We start from the raw sequence: 17,166 nt of genomic DNA, 5'->3' as shown, positions 1-17,166 counted from the left end.
AAGAAGTAATGGAAAAGTACAGTGAATGGAAAAACTGAATACAGTATTCAAGTTTCAGAAGAAATAATAGGGTAAGAAGCAAAATAACTTTAAGGAAACATAAAATAAAGATTGAAATTCTTTCAGGGAAATTATACCCACATTACTCAGTAATTCAAATCTTCCAATGTTACCTCAGCATCCAGCCCTGCCTGACATCATTTACTGTCCTGTAACAATTTCTGTATGTTAATGAGTAAACCAAACATTGAATTGGTTGGCAGTCAAAGGCATTGTTTTGTGGATGGAGATATTAATGGCTTTATTAATATAATATAAGACATTATATCTGTAGTATCTCCACTGATCTCAGTATTAGCAAAACATACCTACCGATGGCTCTGTTGTGCAATACCATAGAGATTATTTAATGGTGTAGGTGAACACTGGAACAGACGAACCATATCACTCACATCATTTCTTTACAATTACTACTGTGTTCAGTGCTTTCCTGTAAAGAGTAATCGCTGTTCCTCCAAATGGATTCACAGTAGAAATAAAACAGCAGACACCACATAGTATGCAAACAAATAATTGGAAGTTCAGTTGTGAAGCCCAAAACAAATTCACTTTTACAGTAGAACTTTTCTGATAAAGTAGGCTATTTCTGAGATCATAGAAAGTTTTTCTGTTTTGGAAGTGCAACAGCTAACTCCCAGAATGTATCGCAGGTTTACTGACTTGTGCTGGTTTGTTTTAGTGTAGTTACATTATTCATGTTGCTTTGTTGGTTTGACTTTTTCAGTAGATTGCTGTTGCTTGTTTTTATTTATTCGTTCCTGGGATGTGGGCGTCGCTGGAAGGCCAGCATTTATTGCCCATCGCCAATTGCCCTGGAGAAGGTGGTGGTGAGCCGCTGCCTTGAACTGCTGCAGTCCGTGAGGTGAACTCCTACGGTGCTGTTAGGGAGGAAGTTCTAGGATTTTGACTCCATGATGATGAAGGAATGGCGATATATTCCCAAGTCAGGATGGTGTGTAACTTGGAGGGGAACTTGCAGGTGCTGCCCTTGTCATTCTAGATGGTAGCGGTCGCAGATTTGGAAGAATCCTTGGCAAGTTCCTGCAGTGCATCTTGTAGATGGTACACACTGCAGCCACGGTGCACCGGTGGTGGAGGGAGTGAATGTTTAAGGTGGTGGATGGTGTGCCAATCAAATGAGCTGTTTTGTCCTGGATGGTGTCAAACATCTTGTGTTGTTGTAGCTGCTCTCATCCAGGCAAGTGGAGAGTATCCCATCACACTCCTGACTTGTGCCTTGTAAATGGCGCAAAAACCTTGGAGAGGCAGGAGGTGAAACACTCCATGGTAGTGGTGGTGGTTAGACTCTGTCTTTTTGGAGATGGTCATTGCCTGGCATTTGTGTGGTGCGAATATTAGTTGCCACTTATTAGCCCAAGCCTGAATGTCGTCCAGGCTGTGCATTCGAGCATGGACTGCTTCATTCTCTGAAAAGTTGCGAATGGATCTCAACACTGTGCAATCATTAGCGAACGTCCCCACCAATGATTTTGTAACAATCATTTTGTTCATCATAACTGTCTATATGTAAATCTTTTGTCTCACTCCAAAAAAAAAGTATTTAAGAGCAAATTGATTGCCACACGCAAAGCAACAGAAAATGCATTGATACAGAAGTCATAATGTCTACAGGCTTGGATTGAATTTAGCAATCACACTTTAATGCTGGTTGATTCTCGCCTGCAGCCTGAAATTTAAATATTTCCATCAGTAAACAACATGATTGATTTGTGGCTGTTTATTTAACAATTCAACATTCTACTCTTAACAGGACCCAGCCCTACCCTCCCAGAAGAATAAAAATTGTGTATTACATTGTATAGTACTCTTGTCCTTTAAAAAAACAATATATTCAACTTATTGTGGGCAATACTGCAAGACATACTCAAACAAATCTTTAATATGATGAAAAAGTACATATATTCAGATGTCGCTTGATGTTACAGGTACAAAACAACCTTAAAATGCTTCACATCTAGAATGTGAAATCGCCAAAAAAGTTCCAATTTATAAAGTTCTCTGACTAAACAAAAATTGTTTCAAAAGATCTGAGGTTCTGTTTACTTAACAATTGGACCTTGTGGTCTTAAAGGGAGACAACTTCACAGTAAAATTTTAAAAATTTGCATTACATATTTTAACACAATCTTTGGAAAACATTGTGGCATCTAAGTTGCCATGTGCAGTGGCACAGAGTGGATTATATAAATATCACGCTTGATGTGCAAAGTATGTCATGCGTTTGGCTCAAATTTCATATTTATGAAACAGCAACAAATCATAATTATAGGGGTAGGGAAGGTAGGAATGCAAGGGAAGGTAAGCACAAGGACATCTAAAAACAACATACCTCATAAGCAGGTTGCAAGGTTTAGAAGGACTGCACCATTATTTACTTTTGGAGAAAGGGACTGAATGACAGTTTTGAATTTGAAGTGTTTCTGTAAAATAAAATTCTGCTTAAATATACTAAGTACTTTTACAGAAATATTTGATAAAGAAAGCTACAAATAAGAAAAGATTAAACTAAATGTTATAATTTAAGTGCAAAAGACAAAGCTTGAAGCATTTGCAACCATCTTCAGCCCGAAGTGTCGAATGGATGATCCATATCGGCCACCTCCTGAGGTCCCCACCATCACAGAAGCCAGTCCTCAGCCAATTCGATTCACTCCACGTGATATCAAACGACTGAGCGCACTGGATACAACAAAGGCTATGGGCCCCGACAACATTCCGATTATCGTACTGAAGACTTGTGCTTCAGAACTAGCCATGCCTCTAGTCAAGCTGTTCCAGTACAGCTACAACACTGGCATCTATCCGACAATGTGGAAACTGCCCAGATATGTCCTGTCCACAAAAAGCAGGACAAATTCAATCCGCCAATTACCGCTCCATCAGTCTACTCTCAAAAAATTGATGGAAGGTGTCATAGACAGTGTTGTCAAGTGGCACTTACCAATAACCTGCTCACCAATGTCAGTTTAGGTTCCGCCAGGACCACTCTGCTCCAGACCTCATTACAGCCTCGATCCAAACATGGACAAAAGTGCTGAATTCGAGAGGTGAGAGTGACTGCTCTTGACATCAAGGCAGCATGTGAACAAGTGTGGCAGCAAAGAGCCCTAGTAAAATTGAAGTCAATGGAAATCAGGGGAAAATCTCTCCACTGGCTGGAGTCATACCTAGCACAAAGAAAAATGATTGTGGAAGTTGGGGGTCAATCATTTCAGCCCCAGGACATCGCTGCAGGAGTTTCTCAGGCTCAACCATCTTCAGCTGCTTCATCAATGACCTTCCCTCCATTATAAAGTCAGAAGTGGGTATGTTTGCTGATTTGTTCAGTGCCATTCGCAACTCCTCAGAAAATGAAGCAGCCCATGTCTGCATGCAGCAAGACTTGGACGACATTCAGGTTTGGGCTGATGTGTGACGCAAATGTTACCTGCCACTTAAGTGCCAGGTAATGACCATCTCCAACAAGTGAGAGTCTAACCACCTCCCCTTGATATTCAATGGCATTACCATCGCTGAATCCCCCACCATCAACATCCTGGGAGTCACAATTGACCAGAAACTTAACTGGACCAGCCACATAAACACTGTGCAACAAGAGTGGGTTAGAGGCTGGGTATTCTGCATCAAGTGTCTCACCTCCTGACTCCCCAAAGCCTTTCCACCATCCACAAGGCACAAATCAGGAGTGTGATAGAATACTCTCCACTTGCCTTGTGTGTACCACCTATAAAATGCTCAGCAGCACCTCACCAAGGCCTCTTCGACAGCACCTCCAAAACCCACGACCTCAACTACATAGAAGTAACGGGCAGCACCTGCAAGTTCTCCTCTAATTTACACATCATCCTGACTTGGAAATATATCGCCGTTCCTTCATCGTCGCTGGGTCAAAATCCTGGAACTCCCTCCTTAGCAGCACTGTGGGAGTACCATCACCACATGGACTGCAGCGGTTCAAGAAGGCGGCTCATCAGCTCCTTCTTAAGGGCAGTAAGGGATGGGCGATAAATGCAGGCCTTGCCAGCGAAATCCCACATCCTGGAACGCATCAATTTTAAAAATATATCCTTCACTATAAAATAAGCCACAGCCTAAACAGATAGACAATGAAGTTAGAGTTGTTCCTCTGTATTGCATGCATACTGTTAATTTTGTGGTATGTGAGGTAACATTTTCCTTTATTTGTAAAGAAAAAAATATTTTTCAAGGACCAATCAAAAATCGCTTCCATGTTGCTGAAAAGATAGCCTGAAAACTTCTTCTCAGATTCTTTCAATGGAAATGTGCACTTTTCATCCATCTCTTTGGAAAAAGCTTAACTTATTCGCTGAGTAATGCCAAGGAGATCTAATATAATACCTGGATAGATTTTTAACCAATAAGGGAATTAAGGGTTATGGGGAGCGGGCGGGTAAGTGGAGCTGAGTCCACGGCCAGATCCACCATGATCTTGTTGAATGGCGGAGCAGGCTCGAGGGGCTAGATGGCCTACTCCTGTTCCTAATTCTTATGTTCTTATGTAAGTGATTTCAACTTTTATGTAATGGATGGGTTAGATCAATTGTTAGTATTTGTTCATAACAGAATACACAGGGATTTATTTTAGTTTTTTGGGGTGTCAATTTTGTGCTGGTGGCAGCTCTCTGGTAGCCAACATGTTATCTCTGTTTTTGTTGTGTGGAAAGGCTTAATCCTGGACATTTATTGCCCATCCCTTATTGGCCTTAAGAAGAAGGTGGTGAGCCGCTGCCTTGAACCGCTACAGTCCAGGTAGAGACATCCAGCTAGAGATTTGCTGAGAAATCATTTGTAGGTGATAAACTGCACATTACATCTCTGGGGATGAGTAGAGTGAGGGGTGTAGAAAAGAGGCCGTATGGCCTACTCTTGCTCCTATTTCTTATGTCCTAAAAGAGAAGGACAGCCACGGACAATAGATTAAATACTCATCCTAAGAATTGTACTTTACTTATTGTTCCTTCATCTGCCATCCATTCTGGTTTGTCTCTTGCAGAGTTTGTAACTTATCATCACTATTTTTCAGTTCTTATCACAGTCTTGAGTAAAAGTTAAGTCTCATTTATCCAATCTCAATTTTTTCATATTCAGTTATTCTCTTATGGAATTTCCCATCAGTGATCTTTAGAAATATCTTTTAGAAACCTAATTTCTAAAGATTATGTGCCATACACCGCAGATGTCTTCACATGGAAGTTGCAGGATAAGTTTATTTTAAACAAAGCTGAGTTCTTTCTCGAGGCTGCTCATTTAGATAGGATTTTATTTTACTTGCCTTGCGAGTCTAATTTATCTACTTGGATTTCCATGTTTAGACATTCAGGATTGATTGTGTGATAAATTCACGGGTTGCTTTTCAACCATGGAGTCATTTATGATAAAATTCAAGAGGCAAAGTGTTTTACACTTGAGTTTGGCATATCCTTACTGGAATAATAATCATGCCACAATATTTTAGACTGTTATCACACTATTTATTTCGTACTATAGTAGAGGAGAGGGAAGAAAAAAGCATCAGTTAAAATATTATTCACATACTTAATAGTTACCACAACCTAAATCATCATTTGGTCGTGACAAAGGAAAGCTTGGAACTTCACCACAGGCTACTCACCACACATAAATGGCTCTGATCCAAACATATATATAGAATACTTCAATTATAATCAGTTTCCGAGTAAATTGTAACATCATCATCATCATAGGCGGTCCCTTGTATCGATGACTTGCTTCCACGCCAAAAAGGGATGAGTTCACAGGTGTTTCAATGAAGGACCTAATATTCCAGATCCCGAATTACATCTTGAAGGATTAACCAAGACGACTGGAGACCAGCTCTGCTGCACAGACTTAGTGAGCACACATATTGCAATGTGGGCGGGCCAGTGCTGCCCCTGGGCCCTCATCTCTTCTGGGCCCCAATCACTCGCTGCTCCTGCGCCCAACCATGCCACTCCTGCTGTACCTGCCCACGCTCCAATCACCGACCTGGACCTTGGTGACGTCCAATCTAGTCGCTCTCTTCACAGCGATTCACCAAGGTACAGCACACGCTGTACCTTGAAGTGAAGTAGGTCAGGGTCGCCGCGCCGAATGCCGGGTTGGGCCGCACACTGCTTCTTTGAAAGCGTCGACCTGCTGATGGTCCTTGCAGGTCGGGGCCACCGTGCCGCGCCTTGTGACCCTCAATTTTTTCAAATTGAATATTTTTCTGTAGCTACTCGTTCTGAGCTTTCATTTCCCCTCCCCAATAAGCTTTGTAGATTAACTGAAGTTGCAACTGGTGCAATAACTGAGCTACAGGAGTGAATGGTATATCATCCTCGAGAACGGAGGGATATGAGCGTAAACTACCCCAATCATCAAGGTTTTATTAATCGCCTCTTATCAAAGGCAACAAATATGTTATGCATGATCCCATCTATGGACCATCCCACCGTAGACTATTATCCTGTTCTCACCTCCTACCGGCTGATGATATCTCTGTTAACCATGCACTAGAAAGCAACACAAAATGATTATGATGTTGATGAGGACCAAGGTGACAACTGTTCCGTGGTGAAACCTTAAGAATTTTTGGTATCTTTGTCAGGTCCTCCATGGACTTTTTCCAATTTTCTGCATGGAAGCTTGTCACAGAGCAAGGAAGGAATAATTAGCATTTTTTTACAGCTGCTTCCATGTCCTTCGGATATACCAAAGAGCTGCACAGCCAATTAAGTGCTTAAAGGGGAGGGGAGGACAGAACCTACTCTTTTGTTCTTTCTTCCCCTCCTCCCTTTCCCTGTCTCTGTACTTACTTAAAACCTATTACATCTCCAGCTTTTTCCAGTTCTGGTGAAAGGTCGTCAACCTGAAACATTAACTTTGCTTAAAAGTTTGTTTATTTGTTTATTCCTTCCTGACTTTGAATTCATCTTTGACCTGCTCTACTCCATGTGCAAGGTCTTCATTTGCCATTTTCACTGGCTGACCTACCAACCAACCGTATTCTTCCAACTGGTCTGGTTACCAGATCCTCATCTTGCAGTTTTTTTCAGTTCTTTACTCTGAATTTGAACTGCTTAGCTCGTGACCAGGATGCATAGTTGTCAGTACTTCATATCCATTCCTACAATTGTGTCTGACCGAGCCAGTGACATTTCTAACGCTGGGTTCCTGATATCAGCAAGTGCATTTGGTTTAAAATAAAAATAGTCCATGGCTACTGGCTGGGCTTCCTGCCAATTCTTTTCAAAGGGTTTCCCATGGTATTAATTTTCTTTTCTTTTGTTGAGTTGGCAGTTTCTGATGTTTACACACTGGATGTCGGGTTTTGTTCTGAACCTATTTACACTACTCTTTGGTATGATTTATATCTTTTCCCTAATCAATTATCATGTTTACAGCTAAATGAACATTGGTGCAATATCACTAATGGGCTTAACTTTACACAGATTAAACAAAAAATTCAGCTCCAGAGAAATGCATCAGCACCGAAGCCACTCCAAATAACTCAAATGAATCTAATCAGTGAGCTGCATTCCACCCTCCATTCTCTCTTCCCTTCCAATCTAGGTCATTTGTACAAGATATTTCTAAATTCTGTACACCACTTGCCTTAAATTTTTGAACATCTGTTCAGCCATGAACTCATTGAATGGCAGTGCAGGCTCGAAGGGCCGAATGGCCTACTCCTGCACCTATTTTCTATGTTTCTATGTTTCTGTGTTTCACCAACTGTCCTTTTTCAGCGAAACACTATTTCTGTTGTATAAATATAAATTGTTTCTAAATCCCATGTTAAATGTGAAAACCATCATTGAATAAATGTAATAGTTCAAACATAAGAGAAATCATTTTTTTTTTTTAACTTTTTGTGCTGGATTTTATATTTATATCTATATTTATATGTTATATAGGAGTTCTCTGCCTCTCCCCACTGACTAGACTAATTTTGTGCTGTTGCCAATTATGAAGACGTAAGCATCTGATAAGAACAGAAGAAATAGGAGCAGGGGTCAGCTATACGGCCCCTCGAGCCTGCTCTGCCATTTAATACGATCATGGCTGATCCGATCATGGACTCAGGTCCACTTCCCTGCCCGCTCTCCATAACCCCTTATTCCCTTATCGTTTTAAATAGGGGCGTTACATTTGCAGTTATATTTTGTGCTAGTTTACTTTCATAGTCTATCTTCCCTTTCTTAATCATTTTTTTTAGTCATTCTTTGTTGGCTTTTAAACACTTCCCAATCTTCAGTCCTCACACTAGTTTTGGCCACATTGTATGCCCTTGTTAATTGGATACCGTCCTTTATTTCTCTAGTTAACCAGGATGGCTATCTTTTTTCTTGCGTCCTTTCCTCCTCACTGGAATATATTTTTCTTGAGAATTGTGAAATATCGCCTTAAATGTACACCATCCTACACTTTAATCTATTTTCCCAGTCCACTTTAGCCAACTCAGCCCTCATACCTTCATAGTCTCCTTTATTTAAGCTTAGTACGCTGATTACAGAACAACATCTGGACAAAACTCCATAGATGGTTATGTACATAGAACAGGGTATATTGAATAATAACTGGTAACAATGACACAATTCAGCAATTGCAATAGCACTTTGACAAGTGGGAGAGAGATGGAAGTTAAAGAACTTTCTGGATTTTCCCTTGTACAGCTGTATACGTTAATTCCTTGCAACTCCACCTCCACAACCCAGTGGTCCAAGGTGGATTTCAAAAATAATTTGTTCTCTCTAAATCCAATAATGTTTGGGGGTCTTTTCTTGAGCCAGCTGGTTGAGGTAGTGAATACCTGAGCCATACAGATCAGGAAAGTTCCAGATTTGAACCCTGGTCTATGCTGAGTTAACTGGTCTTATCCAGGGTGATGGCAAGTGTTAGAATTGACCTCATTCCTCTGGATTAGCAAGGGAACATTCAGTCAATGTTCCAGCTCTTAATTGCTGCATACATAAATGTCAGATGAGGATAGGATCAAGCGTGGCTGTGATACCCCATACAATCGATTAGCCTCCCATTATCCCATCTAGGTGTGCACATGAAGGATGGTCATTTGGGCCAGGTGTTTGTATGTATTTATGTATTTTCTTGCCTGTAATCATGTTTGGCAAACAATTCAACCTGATGGCATGAATGCTGATCAGAAACCTCACAAAGTCTTATTTTTCTCCATGTGTTGTGTACTGTGGACATGACATCAAAAAAAGATGGTCACTAATCAGAATTGGCCTTTGCTGATCCAATAGCAACCTGAAAGACATCTGGGATAACACGGCCTTCAAAATGTTTGACCTTTTGAAAGAATTGGGGTAGAGAAGAAAAGAGAAAGTGGCATTTGATTTATTTTTAATCAATTCTGTATGCAGGCCTGCACTTCGACTATCCCTGTAAAATTTGATACAAATTTGCTTAATGTGTACTCCTTTGTGGATTTGCGTTTTTATGATAAACAACACTCCGTTTGTTCGCTATCACAGGATGAAAGCTCTTGAACCTTGTGTATATATATTTGTTTTACTGCTACATCATGTATTGCTCGTAAGATTGAGATCTCATTCACCAGGAAACATTAGGCCAAGTTTTCTTTCAAGATTAATTGCCCTTTTAAAATGAGTGTTTGATGTCTCTCTTTGGTGTATCCTGACTTGGTTAATCCTCTTTGACCTGACCCACTGGCTATTACTGCAATTGCCATGGCAAAATCTTTCACCGTGATGTATGGGCTACAGACGTCAGCCTGTGGTTTTTCATGTAGATGGATTCAATTAAATAGATTTTTACTGATGAATAGAATAAAGGTTAAGCATTTGTCAGAACCCAAACAAAACTGTCCAGACTTTTAACACAGCTGTATAGCTTGTCTGGTATTCTGTTTTCAATTTCCCACTAATTCTGGAGAAAATGTAAGTTAAAGCATTTTTTGCAAGTCTCATCTACTGTGAGTAGTTGTCTGCACGTTCAATTTGTTAATGTTCCCATGTTTAAGCAATGGAGAGCTTGTGGTTCCCCTATACCCACCCAAACGGACCATCTTCTGACACTGATTGAATTGAAATGGTTGACATATCTAGTTGTCCTTGTACATTACAGTTTTGACTTACACATGTGCATGTAAGCTCAGTGTGGACTTTGCACCAAGTATTACCACCATCACTTTTCTAACATTACTTGGCAGTTGTATAACATAAATAGGAGCAGGATTAGGCCATACGGCCCCTCGAGCCTGCTCCGCCATTTAATACGATCCGATCATGGACTCAGGTCCATTTCCCTGCCTGCTCCCCATAACCCCTTAATCCCTTATCGGTTAAGAAACTGTCTATCTCTGTCTTAAATGTATTCAATGTCCCAGCTTCCACAGCTCTCTGAGGCAGTGAATTTCACAGATTTACAACCCTCTGAGAGAAGAAATTCCTCCTCATCTCAGTTTTAAATGGGCAGCCGCTTATTCTAAGATTATGCCCCCTAGTTCTAGTCTCCCCTATCAAACATCCTCTCTGCATCCACCTTGTCAAGCCCCCTCATAATCTAATACGTTTCGATAACATCACCCCTCATTCTTCTGAATTCCAATGAGTAGAGGCCCAACCTACTCAACCTTTCCTCATAAGTCAACCCCCTCATCTCCAGAATCAACCTAGTGAACCTTCTCTGAACTGCTTCAAGTATATCCTTTTGAAATTATGGAAACCAAAACTGTGCAGTATTCCAGGTCTAGCCTCAGCAATACCCTGTATAACTGTAGCAAGGCTTCCCTGCTTTTATACTCCATCCCCTTTGCAATAAAAGTCAAGATTCCATTGGCCTTCCTGATCATTTGCTGTGCCTGCATACTAACCTTTTGTGTTTCATGCAGAAGTACCCCAGGTCCAATGTACTGCAGCACTTTGCAATTTTTCTCCATTTAAATAATAACTTGTCCTTTGATTTTTTTCTGCCAAAGTACATGACCTCACATTTTCCAACATTATACTCCATCTGCCAAATTTTTGCCCACTCACTTAGCCTGTCTTATGTCCTTTTGCGGATTTTGTGTGTCCTCCTCACACATTTCTTTTCCTCCCGTCTTTGTATCGTCAGCAAACTTGGCTACGTTACACTAGGTCCTTTCTTCCAAGTCGTTAATATCGATTGTAAATAGTTGGGGTCCCAGCACTGATGCCTGCAGCACCCCACTAGTTACTGATTGCCAACCCGAGAATTAACTATTTATTCCTACTCTCTCATTTCTGTTAGTTAGCCAATCCTCTATCCATGCTAATATATCACCCCCAACCCCGTGAACTTTTATCTTGTGCAGTAACCTTTTATGTGGCTTCTGGAAATCCAAATACATCACATCCACTGGTTCCCCTTTATCCACCCTGTTCGTTACAAAGAATTCCAGCAAATTTGTCAAACATGACTTCCCCTTCATAAATCCATGCTGACTCTGCCTGACCGATTTTTGCTTTTCCAAATGTCCTGCTACTGCTTCTTTAATAATGGACTCCAACATCTTCCCAACCACAGATGTTAGGCTAACTGGTCTATGGTTCCCTGCTTTTTGTCTGCCTCCTTTTTTAAATAGGGGCGTTACATTTGCAGTTTTCCAATCTGCTGGGACGTTATCTTGGTAAGTTACAACCAATGCATCCACTATCCCTGTCGCTACTTCTCTTAAGACTCCAGGATGCAAGCCATCAGGTTTAGGGGATTTATCTGCCTTTAGTCCCATTATCTTACTGAGTACCACCTCCTTAGTGATTGTGATTGTGATCCCCCCCCCATAGTGTAAAGTATCCACTGTTGAATACTTTAGGATATTGTCCTCTACTGTAAAGACTGATACAAAATATTTGTTCAGAGTTTCTGCCATTACTAATTCCCCGGTCTCGTCCTCTAAGAGACCAACATTTACTTTAGCCACTCTTTTCCTTTTTCTATACCTATAGAAACTCTTGCTATCTGTTTTTATATTTTGTGCTAGTTTACTTTCATAGTCTATCTTCCCTTTCTTAATCGTTTTTTTAGTCATTCTTTGCTGACTTTTAAAAGCTTCCCAATCTTCTGTCCTCCCACTAGTTTTGGCCACTTTGTATGTCCTTGTTTTTAATTGGATACCGTCCTTTATTTCTTTAGTTAGCCACGAATGGCAATCTTTTCTTTTACACCCTTTCCTCCTCATGGAATATATTTTCCTTGAGAGTTGTGAAATATCTTCTTAAATGTACACCACTGTTCATCAACCGACCTACACTTTAATCTATTTTCCCAATCCATTTTAGCCAACTCAGCCCTCATACCTTCATAGTCTCCTTTATTTAAGCTTAGTACGCTGGTTTGAGATCCACTTTCTCACCCTCCATCTGAATTTGAAATTCAACCATGCCAGGATCACTCATTCCAAGATTTACTAGGAGATTGTTTATTAATCATGTCTCGTTACACAGGACCAGATCGAAGATAGCCTGCCCCCTGGTTGGTTCCGTTATATATTGCTCAAGGAACTCTGCCCTTATGCACTCTATGAACACTTCCTCAAGGCTACCCTGACCAATTTGCTTTGATCAACATTTTAAATGCAAACCAAGTTTTAAAATAAACTTATTGAGCTGCATAGTACAAAGTTATACTGTGGAGAGTTCAGAGATAAAACTAGACAATGCCAGGTCTAGGTAGGAAGTGGTTTGTTTAAAAGTCTACGATGATGTACATGTACTTTTGTATGTTATGCTTTGCAAATTAACCTGCAATAATGTACTTTAACAACAAAGCTTACATTTTCAATGTGTAATGCATACTGAAATCTGAAGCCTAATCCTGAAATTAGAAGTGTGTAATCTAAGGACATACTTAGACTCAGTGCTGCCATATCCAGATTACTGTACTAATGCATCAGTTTTCTCATATAAACATACATTATTATGGATAGTATTCACTTAGGAGTTATTCTGTATTTTTGTAAAATTAGATATTTACATATAACTATGTATGTATGTAACTTGATTTTGTTTGTGTTTGAACTAGATGTGGAGAAGCAATATCAAGTGGTAATTCATGGGATTGAACCAATGCTGGAGACACCATTGCAGTGGCTCAGTGAGCATCTGAGCTACCCAGACAATTTCCTGCACATTAGTATCATTCCTTTGCCGAGAGACTGAGGAAGCAGGCAGCTCAAACAGAAAAGCAAACCACCCTGACTGGACTTGCCAGAGCAGTTCTATCTTCCACTTCCATAGAGCCCGTCAGAAGCAACTTGACCAGAAATACTCACTGCTGCAAGCCAAACAGGAAGAGATCCTACAGCCAGATAAGGGGCTGGTCCTAGTTTGCCTCACTACTATAATTCTGCTGTCGTCATAAAACCTCACTTGCGACATGAAAACTTCTCAAGACCACTTGTATCATGTTTCTTGTAAGATGCTAATGTGATATTTTCTAAGGAGCCAAACAGTGGAAACATGTAGTGCTTGATTTGTCCTTCTGATTAACACATAAACAGGGGTATTTCCAAAAGTGACCATGACCGAATTGTAGAATGAGAAAATGGAAAGAAACAAGTTTATACTTTCCAAAGGATTGTGCTCGTCACAGGAAAACACATAGCATTCTTTGTAATGATGCTGGCAAAAGTTTTACAGAAATGGTTCAAAGTTTTCTCTCTCCCTCGCTCTATCCCCCTCCTTGACTCTCTTTCCCCCGCCCCCCCCCCCCCTTCCCCTCTATCTCTTCCAAACACACTTTCCCCTCTCCCTCTTCCACTCTCCTTCTCCCATTCCTTCCTCTTCCCTCCACCTTCCTTCTCCTTGCTATCCTCCAAGTTCTAGTGGCAGACTGTAAACGCTACTGTGAACTGTATATTCCAGTTATTGGGGATTATATCTGTTAAAATCATCCCACATTTTTATGCATTAGAGGGTGCCCAACTTAAAATCAAACATTTTTGTTTAATACAATTGTTTGCATTCATGGTTATGAACTAGATGCAAATTTGGTATTTTTAAATATATTCATATGACATTTGTTTTGTATTTATAGATAATGGGAATGAAAAATTCTTATCTGCAATTATCAGACTGTATACCATTTTCAAGCATGTTTTTGCATTTCAATGAGTGCACACACTCCAGATTTTTGTCAGAATCATGTATTTTAGGCATCTTTCTGTTCCTCTAAATAAAAGACGCAGGATCTATGATTTGCACGTGCAGATGACTATGAAGTATTCTCTGATCAAATATAGGCGGATTCCTTGTTTGCGGAATACCCTTAGTTTTACGGGAGTTTTTAATGGGATGTGCAGATAACAGGTTTGAGTTACTGATAAAGGCAGCCTAGGAAATTACAGTGTATGATTACAGTAGAACCAAATTTGTTTCCCAAAGCTGCATCCAACCATTTTGGCTAAAAATTGGTTTTGAGTGGGGGGAGGAAATAGTGAATGATTATTACTAAGCCTGGAATCACACATCAAAGGCCAAGAAATGCTTTCACCGAACCAATTATTAAATAAAGCTCTGCCGTGGAAAATATCTATTATATTTTCTTTTGCTACAAATCAAAATGTTAATGCCTTTGGTTCTGGCTTACAGTGCGCAAAGCCTGTGCATGTAGGAAATTGTAACTACATACAGTCAGAAAATCTGGCATTCAGAAATCCAATTTGAACCAACACAATGTACAATAAATAATTGATTACAATTGCTAGCCTTAAAAAAAAAATACAAGTTCTCAAAAAATTCTGTGTGAAAGATCAGCTTGCTGCAATGCTGTAATTAACTTCAACTAGTTACAAGAAATAATGAAAAGCTGAATATTTACTGTTGGCTATGCTGTTTCATAAGTATGGAAGATTTATAAGTTGTGATACAAGTGAGCAAAGAACTAAAACTCGCCATTGCTGGTCAACAGATTCCCTGTTTACTCTCAGAATAAAGAGCCCTGGAATCTTAGTAAAACATTTAAAGCTAATTTGGGAGTGCTGCTCATGATTGATACCAAGTGCTAATTTATATGCATGTTCTCTTTTTTTTAACCCCACTTTTGTGATTCGCTTCTCAAATGGGCAGTGAAAATGCTCACCTCCATAAAATGTAGTAAACCTCTCTCACATGGCCCTTTAACATGGGGCTATAAACTTCTACATCAGTTTACCATTGCTAAATGAATGGCTGCAGTCTTCATTTCAGCATGCATGCCAGTGCTACCATTGGAAGAAGAGCCACTATGTTGACATTTATCATTTGCATCATGGCACTTCATGGGTTATTTTTGTGTGGTTTTGGAGTAGAAGGCTGGATGACTGCACAATTTTGCATTTTAATTTGCCATGTTGAAATAATTGTAATGGGGACTGTTTAAAGACTTAATATGCTGAATGAAAATGAACAGCCTCTACCTTTCTGTACAATGAAATGTTTTTCTTGGTGGGATGTAGCTTAGTTTGTTATCACTGCCCCTTTGTGGTTTGTATACAGAAAATACTTCAGGCAATATTTTGTTTGCTTTGTGGCACTGGTCAAGCTTCAGGTCGGTAGATGCTTGTCCACCTGTTGTACAAATTTAACCAGTGAAAGTTTTCTTCTAATGTCTGGTGCACCTGTCCAAATAATGTAATGCAGTACTTGTGATACTTCAGTACTCTTGTTATCTGTTTTAATTATGCAACAAGACAAGTTCTTTTGATAATAAAAAATGAAACAGTCAACCTGGTCTTTTATTTCATATTCTTAGTGTTTTTTCTTTAAAAAAAAATTTTTTTTTATGTTTCTCTACTATTAAGTAGACTACCATTTCATTTTTTTTTAATTACATAATATTCTGACCAGCTTTCTTTCAAAAATGCGAAGAATTTAAAATATATATAATTTTTAATCCTGCCAAAATCACATTTTTGCACATCCATTAAAATTGAATTTGTGCAAGGAATTGAGTGTTCAGTGGTTAAATATAACGTGAAGTTTCATTTGATAGTTTGAAAATAGAGCTTTACAGAACAGACTTGAGTAAAAGCCAGTTTTTACATAAGACTATAGTTGCCCTCAGGCAGGCTTTTTATTATGGGGTGCTGTTAAATCATAAACGCTAGCACACGCATGGACTTTGCTGTGACCCCCCGCCCCCCCCCCCCCCCCCACAAATAGTTGAATAGGCAGCTAATGTTTCCTGTCTTATAGTAGCGCAAGAATAGACATCCAGGTGACATATTAGATGTCTGCTGGAGCCCATACAAACAGTACACCACAATGTGCCAGTATTTCCAGAGAGGAGGAGTGAAAAGGACAAAATTGAAGGGGAAGTGACTATCAAAACCAATTTTAGTTCTTCAGGTGTTATAATGTACCCATTTTACTGCGTTCTGTTTTGTAAGTTCAAAACGCAGGGAGATGGCAAGTGTTGCATAGCTATGCCAACCATTATATGATATTTTTTTCTGTTCACTGGAGGTGATTGATGCCTCTTTTTGTTAGAAAAAGAAATGATCAAAGCCCTCACAGTTGCTACTTCTCTACTTGGCTAATTCACAGGAACAACTTAGATAGATGTGATTACATTATTTGCAGAATTGCGAACCCATTGGAATAGCGTGATAAAAGCACAAGGATAAGAATATTTAGGCACAAGCAAAGGTCATTAAGTCCTATAAGAAAGAACTCGTATTTATAGAATGCCTTATCACGTCCTCGGGACACCCCCAAAGCATTTTATAAACAATGGATTACTTTTGAAGTGTAGTCACTATTGTAGCGAACAGTAAAATGACAAATCAGCTTGTCCTGTTTCATAAATCAACTTTTACTTCATCATCATAGGCAGTTTCTCGAAATCGAGGAAGATGCTTCCAATCTAAAAATGAGTTCTCAGGTGACTGTACAGTCCAATACGGGAATTCAGTCCCAAATGGGAATTACAGTCTTTGTTACAGGTGGGACAGACACTGGTTGAAGAAAGGGATGGTTGGGGAGCCTGCTTTGCTGCACGCTCCTTCCGCTGTCTGCGCTTGATTTCTGCATGCTCTTGGCGATGAGACGCGAGGTGCTTAACACCCTCCCGGATGCTTTTCCTCCACTTGGGGCG

General features: G+C 39.9%; 1 protein-coding gene across 4 annotated transcripts in view; it reads left to right on the top strand.

Annotated features, from left to right (window-relative positions):
• The window catches only part of atg5 (ATG5 autophagy related 5 homolog (S. cerevisiae)), a 296,434-nt gene that overhangs the window by 259,117 nt on the left and 20,151 nt on the right, over window positions 1-17,166 (top strand). For 3 of the 4 annotated variants that reach the window (XM_070885620.1, XM_070885619.1, XM_070885621.1), the window contains one exon: window positions 13,114-15,796. The exons of the other annotated variant lie outside the window; for it this stretch is intronic. In XM_070885620.1, coding sequence (XP_070741721.1) covers window positions 13,114-13,250 — 137 coding nt within the window. In that variant the 3' untranslated portion in view covers window positions 13,251-15,796. Of the gene's footprint in view, window positions 1-13,113; window positions 15,797-17,166 lie in introns of those variants that run through there. 4 annotated transcript variants of the gene reach the window in all.

The sequence above is a fragment of the Pristiophorus japonicus genome, chromosome 7 (genome assembly GCF_044704955.1).
Source record: "Pristiophorus japonicus isolate sPriJap1 chromosome 7, sPriJap1.hap1, whole genome shotgun sequence".
In the NCBI taxonomy this organism is placed as follows: domain Eukaryota; kingdom Metazoa; phylum Chordata; class Chondrichthyes; family Pristiophoridae; genus Pristiophorus; species Pristiophorus japonicus.
The sequence above is the reverse complement of the archived record's forward strand: the minus strand, read 5'-3'. Positions and strand labels throughout refer to the sequence as shown.